Source organism: Eumetopias jubatus, unplaced genomic scaffold (assembly GCF_037043125.1).
Source record: "Eumetopias jubatus isolate StellerSeaLion01/CBP00866 unplaced genomic scaffold, mEumJub1_p1.0 scaffold_4, whole genome shotgun sequence".
NCBI lineage: Eukaryota > Metazoa > Chordata > Mammalia > Carnivora > Otariidae > Eumetopias > Eumetopias jubatus.
Genome location: NW_028274810.1, coordinates 104,839,823 through 104,857,593, shown reverse-complemented (window position 1 = coordinate 104,857,593; position 17,771 = coordinate 104,839,823). Strand labels below are relative to the sequence as shown.

Below are 17,771 nucleotides of genomic sequence, written 5' to 3'. Positions count from 1 at the left end.
TTCTAGTCCACCTTGAAATTAGTAGGCATCTATTAAATATATTTTTTTAAGATTTTATTTATTTATTTGACAGAGAGAGAGAGAGAGACAGAGAGAGAGGGAACACAAGCAGGGGGAGTGGGAGAGGGAGAAGCGGGCTTCCCGTGGAGCAGGGAGCCCTGCTCGATCCCAGGATCCCGGGATCATGACCTGAGCCGAAGGCAGACACTTAACCGATTAAGCCACCCAGTGGCCCTTATTAGATGTTTTCAACTGAATGTGAATATATCTCGCAATTCTAAAATCTGAAATACCCTTTGTATTGCCCCTCTTGTACTTAGACATGTATTCCTTTACATAGTACTCTTGCCTGCAGATGGACACTACCTTTACAGCACTTACTGTGTGCCAAGGACTGTCCTCAGCCCTAGATACACACCTAAACCTTCGTAACAACTGTGATACAGGTGTGTTGTCACACAACTTTAGAGATACGGAAACTGAGGTACAGAGAGGCCCCTGCTCAAAGTTATACGGCTAGTGAGCCACGGAGCCAGAGTGTTTTTAGCTGGTTGGGTTCCAGAGTCCCTGGTCTTCACCCACCCCCTCTGCCAAGGTTCTAAGCCTTAAAATAGGACCTTTGAAGTCCAAACAAAGGTTGTGTCCATATACTATATTGCCTCAAATATCCAAAACAAAGTACTGGCATTTAGGAACCAGGTAGGACACGTGCTTGGGCACCGTAGAGACAACATTATTACCTCACTTTAAGTAGCTGAAAAGGATTCCTTTTTGGCTACCCTCTTCCGAAGCTCTTCCACCTTGTGCCCGAGCGTCCTCTTTGAGGAAACCCTCCAGGGTGTTACATGACCCTGGCGGTGTCCCTGAAAGACGCTACTATTACACTATAAAAATCACCACGGACATTCTGGGAAAAACCAAGGCCCTGCTGAATACTCAGCTACTGGCGAGCAGGCCTCCAAGCGGCAACTGCTGACCACGGCTGCCGTGCTACGCTAGCCGCCTGCGTGCACCCAGGTGGCTCGGGGGTTCCTTCCCCAGGTCTCTCAATATGTACCTTTCCAGTGACGAATCAGGACCGTTGACATCTATGAATCAAACCGCAACAACTCGGCGACTTCCCAAATTTTGCTACAAGACTAGGAGACAAAAACCTTGTTTCCACTTTTTCTTTTTTTGAAAACCTACATGTTACAAGAGTAAATGACTTTTGGTCAAGTAATCTCAAAGACGGAAAGTGCCACAGAGCCCGTCCGAAACCGAACAGGTACCAAAGTGGGGGCAGGGGCGCAGGGACGCGCGGAGCCCGCACAGGGGCGGAGCCACATCCCCGCCCCGGCTCAGGTAGGGCTCGGGGTCCTCTGTGCGCCCACAACAGGGAGGTCCGGCCGTGCGGAGGGCACCCGCCGCGAAAGCGGGCGCGGGCTGGAGGCCACCGCCGACGCGACCCTGGGCTGTGGCGGGCAGCGCCCACCGCGGCAGGGGCACCCTCCGCACTAGCTCGCCGCCCCCGGCCGGATCCCCCGCCCCGAGATCGCGCCCAGCCCGGCAGGCCCCGCGCCCTGGGCCCAGCCCCCGGCCCCCGACTCTCCCGGCCGCGCCCACACCCACATCCGCCAGGCCCCGCATCGCGGGTCCGCGCGTTGTCGGGGTTCGGGGTACCTGTCAGGACCGAGGGCCCGCCCGGACCTCGGCGCCTGCACGGTCCCCAGGGCCCTCCGCCTCCCCTCGGCAGCGCCTTGCGGAGCTCAGGTGGCGCCTCCTCCGCCGTCCACGGCCGGTCCGCACCCCCGAGCCGCAGCGGCGGCGGCCGCCGAGGAGCAGCCCCGGCCTCCTGCGCCTAGCGCCAGGGCCGCGGCCGCGGCTCTCATGACAACCAGGCCGGCCGGGCCAGGCCGCGCCTGCGTACAAGGCGGGGCAGTGCCTCCGCTTCCCCGGGCCTCTCTGGGTAATGGAGTCTCTGGGGCACAGCGCCTGCGCACAAGGCGGGGCCGCGCCTCCGCTTCCCTGGGCCTTCTGGGTAATGGAGTCTCTGGGGGACGGCGCCTGCGCACAAGGCGGGGCCGCGCCTCCGCTTCCCCGGGCCTTCTGGGTAATGGAGTCTCTAGGGCACAGCGCCTGCGCACAAGGCGGGGCCACGCCTCCGCTTCCCCGGGCCTTCTGGGTAATGGAGTTTCCGGGGCACTCCGCGCGACTTTGGTCCCCGCAAGCAGGGCCCGCAGGGCGCAGGACCCTCGCCGCTCAGCTGATCTCTGCGGCCTGGGCGAGGACCCGCCTGATTGGTCCGCCAAGCAGGTGCCGCCGGCGGGGTCGGAGGCCCTGAGGATGTTTGCCGTGTTCCGGAAGCCCAAGACGTTCAGGCTGCGGGCTCTGCACAGCCAGAAGAAGTTTGGGGTGGCGGGGCGGAGCTGCCCGGAGGTGCTGCAGAAGGGGTGCCTCCACTTTCAGGTGCCTGGCGCGGGGTGGGAGGGGGAGGACCGGGTGCCTCCACGTGCAGCTGCCCGTGGCCAGGGTCCGGGGACCGGGCGCCGCCTCTAACTTCTTCCTCTAGTTACTGAGCCCCATTCAGCGGGACTTTGTGGAGGGGTTCTGGGACAACTCCTCCCTCTTCTGACCACGAGGATCGCTGCAGCTCTGGCCTGAGATTCTGGGACTCCGGTTCTAGCGCACGTCTGCTAATTTGCTGTGTGCTCCAGGACACAGCCCTGTGGCCTCTCTGGGCCTCAGTTTCCCCCTTCTGTAAAATGAAAGACTTGAGCGAAGAGGCCCACGAAAGGCCCTTCTAGCACTATTGTTCCAGCGATTCCAGTCATCATTCCTACTGGATTCTTACTGCATTTGTTTTCTGGGCTGGACTTGGACTTGGAGCAGCGTGGGTTGTGGGTGTGTGTATGTGTTGGGTGCAGGTGCGCGCGGAGTTGCCATCAACGTCCATAAGGCTGATCAGCGTCCAGCAAGTGTTAGCGGACTAGTGGTACCGCATGCTGGTTACGCCTTGTCAGCCAGAGGCCCTGAGTCCTTTTCAGTAAGATGTTCTCCTTAATAAATCATCGACTAGGATGCAGAGTGCGCTGAGTGGGTGTGTCTCCACACCAGTCAGGGGATGTGCGCTCCTGATGGGGTTGTGTTTATGGGCTTAGTGGAAGTGGTCAGTCGTCTTTTCTGCAACAGGCTGGGATTTCCAGTGCCCTTCAGGAGCTCCTGTCGAAAAGGTCTGTGTGGTGAATTCTGCAAAGTCGTCCCCGCTGTGTCTACATTTTTACACGACTTTTGTTTTAGAACGACCTGCAGGAGGTGTCTCTTGCGACACGTGGGTACTTGAGACCCCAGCACTGTCTCAGGTGTTCGTCCACCTGTAGAATGTGGACAGCATCCCGCTCTTGATTCTTTTAAAACGTTTGTGAGGCCCGCAGACGGAAGGGCCTCAGGTTACTGCTCCCAGGGTGGGCCCGCCTGAGACCCAACACAGAGGCGTCCTTCCCTGCCCTCCCTCTCCGCAGCTCCCTGTCGCCGGCTCCCGCCTGTGCCTCTATGAGGATGGCACGGAGCTGACCGGAGATTACTTCTGGAGTGTCCCTGACAACTCGGAGCTGGTGCTTCTCACCTCGGGCCAGACCTGGCAAGGCTGTAAGTGGCGGGGACGTGGGAGCTTGGCGGGGAAGCCAGACTGGCTTTGGAGGTGCTGGGGGCCTGCCATGGACACCAGCCTGGGAAGGGGGGAAGGGGAGGGTCTTCCTGCCCAGAACTCCAAAGGGGGAAGCCCCCGGCATCAGAGGGAGCTGCCCCTCCTCTTGCCCAGGACCCCGGTTGTCCAGCTGGGTGTTTAAGGTGTCTTGTCTTCTTTTCTAAGTTATTTAAATTTTCTGTTCATTGTCCTAGTAACTCCCAAGGGCGGAAGGGAGGGATTGGGGGGTTGGGGCCTGCATGGGTTTGTGGGCAAGGCAGAGCCAGAGGGAGGGACGCCTTTCCATGCGGTTGGGCCGTGTGGCTCCGAGGGTGGCTGGAGCTGCGCTCAGTGTCTGTTCTGTGTTGGTGCTTGCTGGCATGCTCTCACGTTGGGGGCCTTATCAGAGCAATTATTTCCAGGAGTGGTTCCTTAGGGGTGTCTGTATTTAAGCACCAGCTGGACGACAGGTTCCCTACTGTGCAGCCGTAGGCCAGTGGCAAAGCCTGTGTGCTCTTCTCCTAGGAGGGTTGTGTGGCTCTTATGCAAAGTGGCTTACATTTCAGGAGATGCTTCTGGTGCCTGGGGAAGGAAGTGGGAGCCCCGAGGATGGAGATATCTGCCTCCTCGGCCTGAGGGCCAGAAGGACGCCCTAGAGTAGTGTGCGTGTGGCTTTGCCTTGCGGTCGGGACTCTCCTGTCAGCAGTGAGGGGTCACACGTCTAGTGTGTGCTCCGAGGTCGCAAGTGCTCCTTCTCTGTGGGGCCCTGTCCTTCTGGAGGAGGCAGCCAGAAAGCAGAGTCACCGTGATGCCACCTGGGATGGCCTCTTGCAGGAGGTGGGGACTGGGCAGGACAGGGTTGTGGTCCTGAGAATCTTTGGCTGTTCCTTCCCTTTCCCACTTCATGATGTAGTTGAGAGCAGACCAGGCTGGGTTGCTGTCGTCCCCGCTCCCACCTGCCCCCCCTCCTTGTCTCCTCTGTCCCTCCCTCTATCTCTCTCTCCCCTCTCTCCCTCTCTCCCCCTCCCTCTTTCTGTCTGTCTGTCTTTCTCTGGCACTTTATCCCCCTCTCTCCACTGAGATCACTAGTCCTTTTACTTGGTAAACTTCTTTAAAAAAAAAAAAAGTTTAAATTGTTTATTTTGAAATAGTGATAGATTCATAGGAAGTTACAAAGGTAGTGTCCCCTAAAGGGTGCAGATGACATAGTCATAGTGCTGCATCCAAACCAGGAGGCTGACCTTGGTCCAGGGCATGTGTTCTGTGTCGTTTTATCACTGTGTGGGCTTGTGTGTTTGCAGTCAAGGTACAGAAGCAGCCCACCCCCCACCACAAAGTTCTCCCGCACGCTGCCCCTTTATAACCATGCCTGCCCCTCCCAGCCCCGCCGTCCCTCATCCTTGGCAACCACTGATGTGTTTTCCATCTCTGTAGCGTTATCATCTCGAGATCACGAGGGAAATGGAATCACACGGTGTAGGGGCTTTTCTCACTCAGCAGTAAGCCCCTGAGAGCCATCTACGTGGTGTGTGTACCGGCAGTCTGTTCCTTTTTATCACTGAGTGGCATTCCGTGACATGGCTGTGCCACAGTTTGTTTACCCATTCACCTACTGAGAGACGTTTTGGTTTCCAGTTTGGGGCTATTACGTATAAAGCCCACATGGCCCGTCAGGTACAGGTTTTTGTGCGGACACAAGTTTGCATTTCTTTGGAATAAATGTCAGGAGTACAGTTGCTGGGTCGTATCGTAAGTGTGTGTTTAATTTTTTAAAGACAAGGATGTCTACTCTTGTCACTTCTCTTTAACATTGTACTGGAGGTTTTACACAGGGCAGTTAGTCAAGAAGAATAAAGGCATCCAGATTGGAAAGGAAGAAGTAAAACTGTCACTATTTGCAGACACTGTGATCTTGTGTATAGAATATTCTAAGGAATCCACTAAAAAACTCTTAGGACTGATCAGTGGGTTCATCAGCACTGCAGGATACACGATCGATACACAAAACTCAACTTTGTTTCTGTATACTTGCAATGAATAACCTAAAAATGAAATTAAGGGAACAGTTATATTTACAGTAGAATCCAAAAGAATAAAATACTTAGGAATAAATGTAACAAAAGAAGTGCAAAACATAATCTGAAGAGTATAAAATGTTGTTCCAAGAAAATAAGGATTCAAATGAATGGGAAAATATACTGTGTTTATGGGTCAGAAGGTTTAACACTGTTAAGATGTCCATACTCCTCAAATTGATCTGCAGATCATGCCAGTCCTTATTGGAATTCCGGCTGGTTCCTTTGCAGAATCCGACAAGCTGATTCTAATCCCTGACTCATATGTAATTTCAAGGGACCCAAAATAGCCAAAACAATCTTGAGAAAGAACATAGGAGGAGCATCCACAGTTCCTAATTTAAAAACTTACTACAAAGCAACAGTAGTCAAGACATTGGACTAGAAGATAGTCCAGAGATGAACTGATGTGTCTGTGATCAGCTGATGGTGACAAGGGTGCCAAGACCATCCAGTGGGGGAAACAATAATCTCTTTAATAAGTGGTGCTGGGACAATGGGACATCCACATGCCGAAGAGTGCGCCGGGCCCTCACCTGGCACCATATACAAAAATCAACTCAAAATGGGGTAAATGACCCAAATGCAAGAGCTAAAAATCTAAAACCCTCAGCAGAAAACAGGGCAGTCAATCTTCATGACCCTGAATTTGACTAAGGATTTTTATATATGATACCAAAAACGTGAACAACTAAAGAAAAAAGATAGATACATTTGACTTCAGAATGTAAGACTTTTGTGACAGCATCAAGGTGAACAGACAACCCACAGGATGGGCGAAGGAATTCGCGAATCGTGTATCTGGTAAGGGACTTGTATCCAGAGTAAATAAGGAACTCTTACAACCCAACAGTGAAAGACAACCCAATTTAAAAACGGGCAGAAATAGACATTTCTGCAGGGAAGATATTCAGATGGCAAACTAGCACATGGAAAGATGCTCGATATCATTCGTCAACCAGGAAATGCAAATCACACCCACAGTGAGGCAACCCCTCACACCCGCTGGGCTAGTTACATGCTGGTGAGCAGCACGTGGAGGAACCGGAACGCTTGCCCGTTGCTGGAGGGTGTGAAGTGTGCAGCTGCCGTGGGGGACAGGCTGGTGGCCCCCCCGATGAGTCAACAGAATCAGCTGCGACCCTGCAGCCCCACTCCTAGTGCACACCCCAGAGAAACGAAAGCACACGTCCACATGAAGACTTGTGCGTGATTTATAGAAGCTTTATTCATGATGGCCCAAAGGTGGAACCCCAAATAGTGTCCCCTGAGAGACAAATGGGTGAACAAAGTGTGGTGCATTCACACGGTGGAATATATAACCTTTGCCCATCTTTTCACAAACTAGGAAGCACAGGGTTGTACCTTTTGGGTGGGTGAGTTGTGAGGGGTGGGGACCCCATCTCAATCAAGTGGTTTTTTCCCAAACAGAGAAATGGACTGTGTTCCAGAGTGGCGGCACCCGTCCCATGTCCCGCTTCAGGCCGTGTGGCTGTCTTCTGTCCCAGCCACCCTGGTGGGTGTGCAGGGCTGTCTCGGTGTGGCTGCCTTTCCCTGGGCTAGTCGGCCATGCGTCTGTCCTCTCTGGGCAAGTGTCTCTTTGTCCGTTTGTCTGTCTTCTCATTGGAGCTTTTAACTGCTGAGTTTTGGGTTTTTCTCATGATGTGTTCTGGATACGAGTGTTTTGTGAGGTGTGTGGCATGTGGGCATTTCCTCCTCCTCTGTCGCTTGTCTTTGTGTCCCCGGAACAGGCTCTTTGGTGGAGCAGAAGTTTCCCATTTTGATGAAGCCCACGTTGTCCGTGCTTCCTTCCATGCTTGTGCTCTCCAGGTGAACTCTGGAAACTTCTCACCAAGTCCTTGGCCTGGAAAAGTTTATCTGCAGCCTCCTGCATCAGTGGATGTGATCATGGGATTATTTTTCTTTAGCTCATCAAGGGCGGATGATACTGGTTGATTCTCGAGCATTGAACAGTCTTGTCCCTGGAACGGCCCCACTGGGGTGTGGGGCATCATTCAGACTCTGGTTCCACTGGGTCCTCAGTGCTTGCTCGGCCATGAGCAGGGGTGTGTGGGGAGGCTTCTGCGGGGGCAGCACTGTGGCGGGGAGACCCAGAGGGAGGTCTAGAAGGAAGCCCAAGGATGTGGGAGGTTTCGTTTGGGGAAGAGAAGGGCAGCCACTCGCTTGGATGCTGTCCTCTCCATATTCGACCCCGCACCACTTGCGGGGCGGGTACCCAGGCACAGGCCCAGGGGAGCGGCTCACTGGTATCTGGGCAAGGACTGGGGCCCAGGGCATCCCTGAGGTTGGGCAGTTCCAGAAGCGAGGAGGTGCTGGACGTGCGAGAGCCCGTTCTCACGGTCGGCAGCTCCGTGTCATCCCGTGGCGGCCCTCAAAGACTGCTTGCTTTCTGTCGGTCCCCCTTCTGGTGGCAGATGTGAGTGACATTAGTCGCTTCCTCAGCGCGTTCCACAAGCCACACGCAGGGCTCATCCAGGCCGCCCAGCAGCTGCTCTCCGACGAGCAGGCTCCACTGCGGCAGAAGCTGCTGGCCGACCTCCTGCACACCATCAGCGAGAACATCGCGGCCGAGACCAGGGCCGAGGACCCGCCGTGGTTCGAAGGTAGCTAGGGGGCTGGGGGCGGGAGGGCTGGCTCAGAACCACCCTCGCAGGGGGGACCTGATCCCGCTGCAGTTCCTGGGCCAGGCCTTGCCTGGCTACTCTGCTCTTGCAGCCCTGGGGCTGGCCTTTTTATTTCTGAACTGTGGAAAAGTGGACGTAACATAAAATTTTCCATTTTAATGTGTAAGCGCATAGTTTAATGGGGTTGAGCATCTGCAGAACTTTCTCAGGTTCCTCAACTGAAACCGTGGCCTGTTAGACACCAGCCCCCACGTCCGCTCTGCAGCCCCTGGTGCCCGCGCTTACTCGCCCGGTCTCTGATCTGACTCCCATAGGGCCTCACTTGCGATCACACAGGGTGTGTCCCGAGCCTGGCCGGTTTCACTCTGCACCGTGCCCTCGTGGGCCACGTGTGCTGTACCCGTGTGTCACAGCCTCCTTCCTTCCTCAGGCTGGCTCACATTCTCCTGTGTGGCTGGACCACATTTGCTTGTCCGTCACCTGGCCATGGACACGTGGTGCGTCCACCTCGGGGCTGGCCTTTAAGCAGGTTGGAGCAGCTCCGTGGATGAGGGGGCTGGGGGGGGCAGGAGCAGAGGCCCTCGTGGCCTCTAGATGCCTATGCGGGGGGCCAGGGGACCATCTCCAGGCAGAGAGAACCGAAGCCTGCGAGCAGGACACTGCACGTTTCTCAGGTGAGGCCGGCGGTGTGCCCAGCCTGTGGCCGCGGACACCAGAAGGCCCTTGTCTGTTCCTGGCAGGTTTGGAGTCTCGATTCAGGAGTAAGTCTGGGTACCTGAGGTATAGCTGCGAGAGCCGGATCCGGAGCTACCTGAGAGAGGTCGGTGCGCGGGCGTGCGGGCAGAGGGGCGGAGGCCGTGGAGCCCGCCCGACTGTGGGTTTTGGGACATCATGCGCCAGCGTTCAGCCATGGCCCTTGGTTTCTTCCAGGTGAACTCTTACGCCTCCGTGGTCAGCGTGGAGGCTCAGGAGGAGTATTCCCGCATCGTGGACATCATGTGCCGGGAGCTCAGGGCGGCGCAGTACAACGGCAGCTACTTCGACAGAGGCGCCAAGGCAGGTGGCCGGCTCTGCACGCCCGAAGGCTGGTTCTGCTGCCAGGTGCGCCATGGGTCCCAGGGCCACCCAGGCGGCTGCTGAGCCAGCCCTCCCGTGGCTTCCCTCCGGGTGTCGGTGTGAGGGAAGGGTCAGCTCAGCCCGTGGTTCTCTGACTGCAGTGGAATTGGAACCCCCTTCCCCACCCGACGGTTGATATAAGACGCCCTGCTTCCAAGCCCCCAGCTGCTGGTTCAGCAGCCCTTCTGACAGCGTCCCTGGTGGCGCTGCTGGTCTGGGCCCTCCTCTGAGAACCGCTGTTGTGGTGGGAGAGCGCGGTTGCCCCGGGAGTGGAGGCCTCCCCTTGGCTCCTGCTGGGAGGAGGGGGATATGGGCAGATAAGGACAGTTTCACAGCTGCTGAAACGTGTCCCCCTGGGGAAGCTTTCTGGATGGCAGCTCAGATTTCAGGATTTGTGGCCAGATGTGACCTGGTGGGGTCGCAGTGGCTGGAAGCAGCGTTCCGGACCTCCCCCCGGGCACTCGGAGAAATTACAGAGGCACCACTGTCCAACAGGGGCTACCGACCAGGGTCACGAGTCACGGGGCTTGGAGCTGGTGGCCTTTGCAAGGACGGGCAGGGGCTGTTCTGCTGCCCATGCCTCCTTCCTGGCCTCCAGGGCTCCGGCGAGTACCTGGGCCCCTTTGCATTTCCAGTAAAATCTCCTCCCCGCACTGGGGGCCTGAGGGTACAGACCCTGGAGGCCGGCACGGCCTCCCTCCCACAGACGGGCTCCCAGTGCTTTTGCCTGGGCAGTTCCTTCCGTGGGTGATGGGCCCAGACCAGCAGAACACTGCTCCTTCCCAACCAACTGCACATTAGCCTCTGAATGACCTCATGCGTACTCTCCATGAGAGTCGCCTGAGCCCAGGTGTTTCACAGGGGAGGAGCAAAGACAAAAGATTTCACCCTGACATCATCGGGAGGCTCGAGGCCCGAGGCCTGTAAGCGAGTGAGGGCAGTGGGCTTGGAGCTGGGAGGCTGTGCAGGCCCTTGGGGAGCAGGCCAGTCCTGGGTGGGGCGGGCGGGGGGCTTCAAGGAGGAGGTGACGCCTTAGAACAGTGTGGTGGGAGTGGATAAGTGACCCTGCGAGGGGGCCCGAGGGTGGGGAGGGGGGGGCGGTGCGCTCTGTTGGGGAGCTGCGAGCCTTGGGGCGTCTGGAACACAGGACAGTGGGTGGGGGCCACAGCATGTGGCGTGTGCTCAGCAGGCGTTTGTGAGGGAGTGACTGAAGGCGTGGCATGGCCAGGAATGCCGACCGCAGGAAAACCAAAGTTTTCCTGCGGGCAGTCCAGACTATTTGATGTCTCTGATGCCCAGCCTCTGCGTTGGGATTGTAGGGAAATACCGGGAAGGCACGTGGAGCAGATAGGGAGCAGCCAGCATGTGGGCGCCGGCCGTGGGCCTTCATTCCCCACGAGGGCGGGTGATGGTGTGTGCTCGCAGGGCTGGACACAGTGGGTCTGTCGGGGTGTGGAGACCCAGGAGGCGCACGGTCGGGAAGCTGGCTTTCCTAACAATAGCAGGAGCTGGCTTGTCCCCGTGGCCAATGCGGGGTATCATCCTGGGGGTCCCGAGGGAAAAGAGGGGGGACCATTCCAAAGACAGAATTCCTAATAGCCCCAAACAGACTGAATCCCCTACCGGGCGGGACCTTCTTCTCAGCTCCTCTAACTTGATAGGAGACCAGTGGGTAAGAAGTGGGCTCACTTCGTGGACCTCATTCTCTTTTGACCTAGGGTCCTTTTGACGTGGACACCTGTGCATCCAAACACTCCATCAACCCCTACGGTAACAGGGAGAGCCGGGTCCTCTTCAGCACGTGGAACCTGGACCACATGTGAGTACGGGTTCCAGAGAGGTCAGGACTGTTGTTGAGAACTAAGTTCACAGACCCAAAGAGCAGCTGCTGGGGCCTGTCCGTGCCGTGGCATCCGTGGCATGCGTGGCTGGCAGGCTGCCTTGTGTTTCCTGTGCTGAGCTTGTGGGTTATGTACTCAACCATGTTCTGAGTGTGTAGGGTATAGGTCGGCTGCCAGATGCACACTCCTAACCTGTGTGGTTAGGTGTCCTTCACCGTGGCAGGCTCTGACAGGAGCTGGTCCAGATCCCTGTCCACTTCCATGTGACCTGGTGCATGCCCCCTCTATCCCGTCCAGCTCCCATCTGTGGGGCCCAGTGGGCGCACTCAGTGGGGTGGGGGGGGGTCTCCTTCCTCAACCAGGATGAGCTCAGAGCAGGAGCTCTGATTCAGTGTGTAGGGTATTTCCTGCTTTCACCCGGATGAGTGAAGGCCAGCAGGATTGTTTTTCTATGTGTACCAGCTCATTTTAAGAAACGGCAGAAATAAAATTGTGTTATCTTAATGGAGACGCTTTCCTGGAATATAATGACGTCCTTGTCTCTGCTTTATGAAGACAGAGGTCTTCCAATGCCCTTCAAGTGGCCATACCGCTTTTGGGAGTCAGATGGTACTGAGCGCATACAGGACGTTACGGGGACAGTCGAGGCTGCCGTCCCACCCCTTCTGGATCCATTCCCTTCCGCCCACAGGAACTGTTCCTCTGAGGTTTGTGCGTTTCCTTCTGATAGGTATCAGGCTCCAAGCCTTTCCCTGGGAGGTCTGAGTTTGAGAACGGACGTAACAGGGTCACACGTGGTGATGCCACACCGTGCTTCGCCATCCTACGTTATGCTTACGGGGATGAGCTTTGGGACATTTGTGAGCACTTCACTCTGTGAATAGAATGTCTCGGGAACCTGCATTTCTGTACTGGTAGGCGTGTCTCGTCTAAGTTTCCACTGTTTACAGGACAGCCTGGGGTGAGCATGGTCTCCGGTTCTGGGCCATGTAGGTGTGGTCTGTGGGCTGGCAGCTGCATCAGCATCTGCGGCCTGGTCAGGAAGGCAGATTCTCGGGCCCCGCCGGCCATTACCCGGGTGCGGGGGAGGGGGGCGCACCTCCAGGGTACTAGGACTGTCCTGGTGCCTGAGCCGCGGAGTAAGCTCCCCTTTAGGGAGGGCGCAGGGTCTCACCCCTTCTGAAGGGCACCGAGCACCCCAAGATAACCTCTGGCTCTCCAGCTCATCGTCTGCTACTTTCCGTGACTCACTGGGGCATGGGGACATGGATTGAGGGGTGGGTCCCAGCTTTAAAGGGCGGGACAGGCCAGCCTGGAGCAGTGTGCAGACGAGGCAGCAGAAGTGGTGTACCGGTGGCTTCAGTCATATTTTCTCTCTGTAAATATGGCACTGACACCTTCCAGCAACCCGGCTGACTTCTCTGCGCATCTGACCTCCAGCCTCCTTTCTGATTTCAGACGCGTGGCTTTCGTGCGGTCTGTGGGCACTCTGTGCTCTTCCGTCTTGGAAGACGTCCCTGTAGCCTGGACTCTCGTGTGCTTGTTTGGGGCGTCAGGGGTCCCCCTTCAGAACCTGGAAGGTGGGACAGCAGGGTCTCTGGGCGCCGGCTGCTTTCTGCCTCTTCGGTGGCCGCTTTCGAGCGGCTCTCTCTCCGGGAACATGGAGCGTGTGCGGGGGCAGATCTTGCCTTCACATTCTGACTGGGACTTGTCTTCCTTGTTCTGAGCCAACTTCCTCCTGGATTTTGAAGACTCCTAAGCATTTATTAGTCACAACTTCTCGGATTCTTCCTGTCCGGCTCTTCTGGAACTCTCCGCGGCTGCGTGCTGGGCCTTCTCATGATGGCTCCCCCGGGCTGCATCGGCTCAGACTCCAGATCTGCTAGGGTGTTCCTGGCCACGTCCGGCCACGGGCTGAGCTGTGGCCCCACGTTCGTACGTCTAAGCCCTGATGGCCAGCGTGACTGTGTCTGGGGATGGGTCCCCAGGGTGGCTGTGGCGAGGGCAGGCCTGACCCGCCAGACTGTCCTGTGAGTAAAGAGGCCGCCTCTCTGAGCCAGGGACTCTCAGCTCGCCCCAGCCGGCCCCCCAGCCCCCGAACTTGGGGAAATTACGTCTGTTGCTTGGACCCCCAGAGCGTGGTGTCTGTGATGCGCCGGGCCACCTTGGACGCTTGCCTGTCATTCATTCACTTGTTCCCTCTGCAGCTGGGGTGCCTCCCGTCTGTCCACTGAGTCCATATTTCCTTCCTGGAAGTGCTTCAGCGTTCTTTGTAAAACAAGCCTTTCCATACCAATCTGTTTTCAATATATTTTTTATTTATTTTTATTTTATTTTTTTAAAGATTTTATTTTTAAGTAATCTCTACACCCAGTGGGGGGCTTGAACTCACAACCCCAAGACCAAGAGTTGCATGCCCTTCTGACCAAGCAGGCTTTTTCATTATTATTTGTTTTAAATCACTTTATTCATTTTAAGCATATTTGTTTTATGGCTGTAAGGAATTGAGCTGTGTCCAAAGAGAGGTGTGGTCTCGGCCCCTGACCCCTGGGAGGTCACCTCGAAGCCCTCGGAATGTCCTGTAGGGGGTCCTTGCTCCCGAGGGCCATAGTTCACTGTGCGGTCTAGCAGTGTGATTGGGGTGCAGGCTGTGGGTCCCGTGGGGGCCGGAGATGAGGCTCCTCTTTGGGTGGCCAGCCATGCCCGTGTGTCCGAGTCCCGACAGACTGGACACCGAAGCCTGGGGAAGCTTCCCTGCCTGGCGCCACCCCACGCGTGTGCTCACCGCCACTGTGAAGGGGGTCTGTGCCCTCCGTGGGGAGAGGGTGGCGGGAGCTCTGCATCTGGAACTTTCCTGGACTCTACCCCGTGAGTCCCTTCCCTTGGCTGATTTTAATTTGCATCCTCTCATGATTATAAACCACTGCTGTGAGTGTAACAGTGTCCAGGGGCTTCTGAGCCTGTTGAGCAAACTCTCAAACCTGTGGGTGGTCTTGGAGAGCCCTGGACTTTACAGTTGGCGTCGGAAGAGGGGTGGTCTCCAAGAGCCCTGGACTTTACAGTTGGTGTCAGAAGAAGGGGTGGTCTCGGGGAGCCCTGGACTTTACAGTTGGCGTTGGAAGAGGTCTCAGGGAGCCCTGGACTTTACAGTTGGCGTCGGAAGAAGGGGTGGTCTCGGGGAGCCCTGGATTTTACAGTTGGCGTCGGAAGAAGGGGTGGTCTTGGGGAGCCCTGGGCTTTACAGTTGGCGTTGGAAGAAGGGGTGGTCTTGGGGAGCCCTGGACTTTGCAGTTGGTGTTGGAAGAGGTCTCAGGGAGCCCTCCCTAGCTCTTGGCGGTCTGCCTCAGAGGCTGTAGCCCGGGTCCTTCTCGGGGGTCCTTGCCCGTTGCTGTGTGCTCCCGGTGACGTTGGTGTGTCTGGATTCCGAGTTCATCCTCAGCGGGATTGTTTTCTTGTCTTTTCTTTTTTTTTAAAGATTTTATTTATTTATTGGAGTGATACAGAGAGAGAGCTAAAGAGCACAAGTGAGGGAGAGGGAGAAGCAGGCCCCCCACAGAGCAGGGAGCCCGATGCGGGGCTCGATCCCAGGATCCCGGGATCATGACCCGAGCCGAAGGCAGATGCTTAATGACTGAGCCCCCCAGGCGCCCCGTGGGATTGTTTTCTGTGGACGTCCTGTGTGTGCTGGCTTGTCCTTCCCCACAGAGTGGTTTTGCATTTGTTTCTGCCGGACACCCAGGGCTTTCACTGGCTCTGAAACAACTGAGTATTAATTTCTTGCTTGGCTCCCACATGTGTGGCAGCGGGAGGTTGGACTGTGTGTCTGTGAACAGTGAGCTGAGGGTCCTGGCTTTCTGGGTGACAGTGGAAATGGTCATGCTGTTGGTGCTCCCCGAATCATACCTCCCGCTCCCTGCACAGTGTGTGTCCTCCCGACCCCTCCCGTCACTGAATAAGGCTCGGCCACGTGGCTCCAGCAGACTGGATACCAGCGGAGGCCGGACACGTGCTTGCACACTGGGGCCTGTTCTCTGGGCACTTCATCCCCAGGGAGGGGCCTAACCTGGCTCCTTGGGGAGAAAGCCTGGCCCCCAGTTAGCCCTCTGGCCAGTACAGCCACAGGAGTGGGTCAGGGTCAGCAGGAGCCCTGCCACACCGACCCCCACAAACCACTGTTCTTGGCATGCAGCAGTAGGTAGCCGATGGGGTGGCTTTTTCTCCCTCCCCAGAGCCCGGGGCTCCCTGCCACTTCCCTTCCCACACTAATGGCTGCAGTGGGGTCTCCGTCCCACCTCCCCGGCTCTCCCCTTGGGCCCCTTTCTGGACCACAGCCCTAGTGGGCTGCAGGACGGGGGCTCACCCCTGCAGATCAAGCATGGACATCTCTGTTTCTGGCAGGGGGGACCCCCTTCTTTCTTGTGATCTCAAGTATGTACTTCTTTTCCCTTTTATTCAGCATTTCTCTGTGCTGTGGGGACATGAGTCTGTGTGCCTTGGTCCTCCAGCTGTGGTACTTCTGATTCCTTCTTGTCGGTCTGCAAGCTTCCATCCCCATTAGTACACAGGCTTTGAATGGTTTATAAGTGAAACAGGCTTACACAAAGCAGTATGGATGCACACCAGCATGAGGCTAGGGTTGGAAAGACAGACATCAGCCCTCACCACGACACTCTCCAGGGAGGACGAGGGGGAAGGCTTTATTTCTGGGGTTCTGCTGAGGAGGGACTGAGGACGCCGGGCTCCACCCCTTTCCTTCTGCGTACTTCCCAGGACTTAAAGATGTGCACAGCCCCAGCCATCCTTCGGGAGACAAGCCAAGTTGCTTGTACCAGGCCGGGCTGGCAGGCGTGGCCGTGTGCGGTGATGCCCCCGAGAAGGACTGTCACCCAGTCTTCCTCCTGCCGACAGCAAGATGCTGCTCCTTTGGGGTGTTTCCAAGTGTGGCTCCTTTTGAAGTGTGAACCATTGTGCTCGTGTCTTTTCCTGTAAGCCCCCACGTTGGTTCATGGTTCAGCTGCAGCGGCCGAGTGGAAGCCATATGGAGTGTCTCTGTGCTGTCGCAGCAGGCGTCCTGGCAGGTGCCGCGGGACGGCGATGGCGCACAGTGACCGGCTTTCACTTCCTTTGCAGAATAGAAAAGAAGCGCACGGTGGTCCCCGCACTGGCTGAAGCTGTTACAGAGCGAGACGGCAGAGAAGTGGCCTGGGAGTATTTTTACAGCCTGCTCTTCACCTCGGAGAACCTGAAGTTGGTCCACATTGCCTGCCATAAGAAAACCACCCACAAGCTCAGCTGTGACCCATGCAGGATCTACAAACCACAGACGAAGCCAAAGAGGCGGCGGCCGGCCCGCAAGTGCCAGTGACAGGCCGCATGTGCCTCCTCCCCTGGGTGCGTGGGATTCCAGTGGCTGTTATCGATGGCTCCTGGAAACACTTCAGAGATCCTCACTACATTTCTGAATCGGCCTTTGCACCTCTGAGAGCGCAAGCGCCAGGGGACCAGTTTGGTGCACGGCCAGGACGCGTGTGGGTCTGCAGGGACAAGGCCCTGTCCTCAGCTCAGGGGCCCCTCCTGACACGGCGTTGGGCCAGACGTGGCTGCACTGGCTGGAGGGACAAGTAGTCTGTGTCAGCTCTCGGGTGGGTCTCCACTCCCACGACAAATGCAGAGCTCTCTCCTCTGGGCTTTTCTGATTGCTCCCAAGTTACAGCCCATCTGGGGTAAAACGTTTGTATTCCATAAAGCACGTGCAAGGACACGCGCTGCCGTGTCGTTTATGATGGCAGAGAGTGGGAGACCCTCCACATGTGTGTCCGTGGGGGAAGGGCTCTCTGTGGTCTTGTGCTGAACCACAGGAAACTGCTGTTCTTGTAAATCAGAAATGGTCAGATGTCGCGATTCAGTCCTACCCATCGACGTTATGTGAAGCTGTGTAGCAGTTTTGTGTGTTTCAGTATGGAAACGGGGCTGTGCGTCAGGTGCACAAGGCGGTCAGTGGCTTCACCACTTGGAGTGTGACCTGCTGGTTTTATAACTGCCTGTGCGTGTGTCGCACGTGTGTGTTAGTGCACGTGGGACAGTCTGCGAGGAAACGTGCCATCTGGACAGCAATAACCCTGGGGCCGTGGTGGGGGTGCACTGGATTATAAAGGGCTAATTTTCCAAATCATGTATTTCATAAAACTTGAAGTTTTTGAAATAAGCACTTATTTCATAATCTTTTAAAATTTACTTTTTAAAGTCCTACAGATTGTAATATTTGAATTTTTACTTTTGTATAATCGTAAAAACCAATAAAGATTTTTCAGAAGTAGACGTGTCAAAAGTTTGCTGGGAATCATAATAAGGACAAAAATAAAGGGTCAGTGATTTTTAAAAAATGATGCAAATCATTCCATTTTCTTCACTGAAATAGCGATGTCTTAGG

The 17,771-nt window shown here is 56.2% G+C and overlaps 2 protein-coding genes across 7 annotated transcripts in view; one reads left to right on the top strand and one right to left on the bottom strand.

Moving 5' to 3' along the window:
- CEP104 (centrosomal protein 104) overlaps positions 1–1,825 on the bottom strand; it is a 34,233-nt gene extending 32,408 nt beyond the window's left edge. For 2 of the 3 annotated variants that reach the window (XM_028108282.2, XM_028108286.2), the window contains exon 1: positions 1,663–1,825. The gene's annotated coding sequence lies outside the window, so the exon portion shown is untranslated. The remainder of the gene's footprint in view (positions 1–1,662) is intronic. The other variant, XM_028108285.2, reaches the window with a different exon arrangement.
- A 349-nt stretch (positions 1,826–2,174) lies between these two features.
- On the top strand, positions 2,175–17,611 carry DFFB (DNA fragmentation factor subunit beta). 4 transcript variants are annotated; one of them, XM_088022633.1, is made up of 8 exons: positions 2,175–2,448; positions 3,501–3,627; positions 8,175–8,363; positions 9,125–9,204; positions 9,315–9,485; positions 11,219–11,319; positions 11,901–12,048; positions 16,472–16,596. In XM_088022633.1, the coding sequence occupies exons 1-8, from the start codon at positions 2,326–2,328 to the stop codon at positions 16,508–16,510; spliced, it is 978 nt and encodes a 325-aa protein (XP_087878759.1). In that variant the 5' UTR covers positions 2,175–2,325; the 3' UTR covers positions 16,511–16,596. The 4 variants fall into 4 exon arrangements, with proteins under 4 accessions (XP_087878759.1, XP_087878758.1, XP_027964202.1 ...); XM_088022632.1 differs by lacking the exon at positions 16,472–16,596 and adding an exon at positions 12,800–14,449; XM_028108401.2 differs by lacking the exon at positions 11,901–12,048 and having other exon boundaries at positions 16,472–17,611.
- The last annotated feature ends 160 nt before the right edge of the window (positions 17,612–17,771 follow it).

Bases quoted from the DNA above. Each gene is read 5' to 3' on its own strand.
- DFFB (XM_088022632.1), top strand. From the start codon at position 2,326: ATGTTTGCCGTGTTCCGGAAGCCCAAGACGTTCAGGCTGCGGGCTCTG. The intron at 9,486-11,218 runs GTGCGCCATGGG...CTTTTGACCTAG, and splicing joins AAGGCTGGTTCTGCTGCCAG to GGTCCTTTTGACGTGGACAC. The intron at 12,049-12,799 runs GTTTGTGCGTTT...TTCTGATTTCAG, and splicing joins ACAGGAACTGTTCCTCTGAG to ACGCGTGGCTTTCGTGCGGT.